This window comes from Arachis ipaensis, chromosome B03 (assembly GCF_000816755.2).
Source record: "Arachis ipaensis cultivar K30076 chromosome B03, Araip1.1, whole genome shotgun sequence".
Lineage (NCBI taxonomy): Eukaryota > Viridiplantae > Streptophyta > Magnoliopsida > Fabales > Fabaceae > Arachis > Arachis ipaensis.
The window spans coordinates 28402481-28403382 of record NC_029787.2 but is presented as its reverse complement, the minus strand read 5'-3'; the positions used below and the strand labels follow the sequence as shown (position 1 = coordinate 28403382).

Genomic DNA, 902 nt, shown 5'->3' with positions numbered 1-902 from the left:
GTTGTACACCTATAATAATTGATATAATTGAATCCAAAAATTCCAAGATTAAAAATTACAAAAATGGTAGAATAATGTGAATGGAGGGAAATAACTTACGTCTACAAACAGCTCTGCATGTGGGTTTGTTGCAATCAATTTGACAAACCTTAGCCTTAGGATCATTCGATACACTGCTTGGGCACTCTGCTGGGCACCTTATGTATTTTCCACTGCAACGGGTTCCTCCGTAACAATTCATATAATAATATGCATTTGTCTCCACCAAACTTGAAACAAACACTAGCAAAATGATTATGACAGAACTACTTTTGGTAATTTCCATACTTAAATTCTCGTATAGAAATCAAGTCGAGTTATTATTATTAGAGCTAATTGATGTAGCAATTCAATGTTTCGCCTGTTATTTATAGAAGTAATATGTCTATACATGTTGCTTGGTTATTGCAAAAGGTGGCTTCTGGAAACTTGTTTTCAAATCAACGTTAGCAAAGTTAAAAGTATGAACATGGGTTTCGCTGATTGCATGCAGAAACAACATTATCTTATGCAAGAAAGAATTCAAATAATGTATTCATATCATGGAAGGGTACAAAGTACATAGATGCTGTGAACGGATGCCTTTATAATGAAAATAGGCGGAGATAAATGGAAGGGTCTACAAACTTTAATTTAATTTATTTTTTAGGGATTTGGATTTTTTAAATTTTAAATTTAATTTTAGAAGGTAAAGTATGATCTATCACTATTTATTTAATAGGTGGGACCAAGAGAATACATGAGAGAAAAAATTGGTGAAAGATTTCACTTTATCCTCTAAGAGTAAATAGTCATTTCCGACCATAAAAGATTTAAGCACCAACAAAATTAACCATGACTAATTTAAACAAGACTTATAACCA

General features: G+C 31.7%; 1 protein-coding gene across 1 annotated transcript in view; it reads right to left on the bottom strand.

Moving 5' to 3' along the window:
- LOC107634324 overlaps nt 1-394 on the bottom strand; it is a 1644-nt gene extending 1250 nt beyond the window's left edge. The window contains exon 1 of the mRNA XM_016337859.2: nt 100-394. Within this exon, the coding sequence (XP_016193345.1) occupies nt 100-325 (226 nt within the window). The 5' untranslated portion in view covers nt 326-394. The remainder of the gene's footprint in view (nt 1-99) is intronic.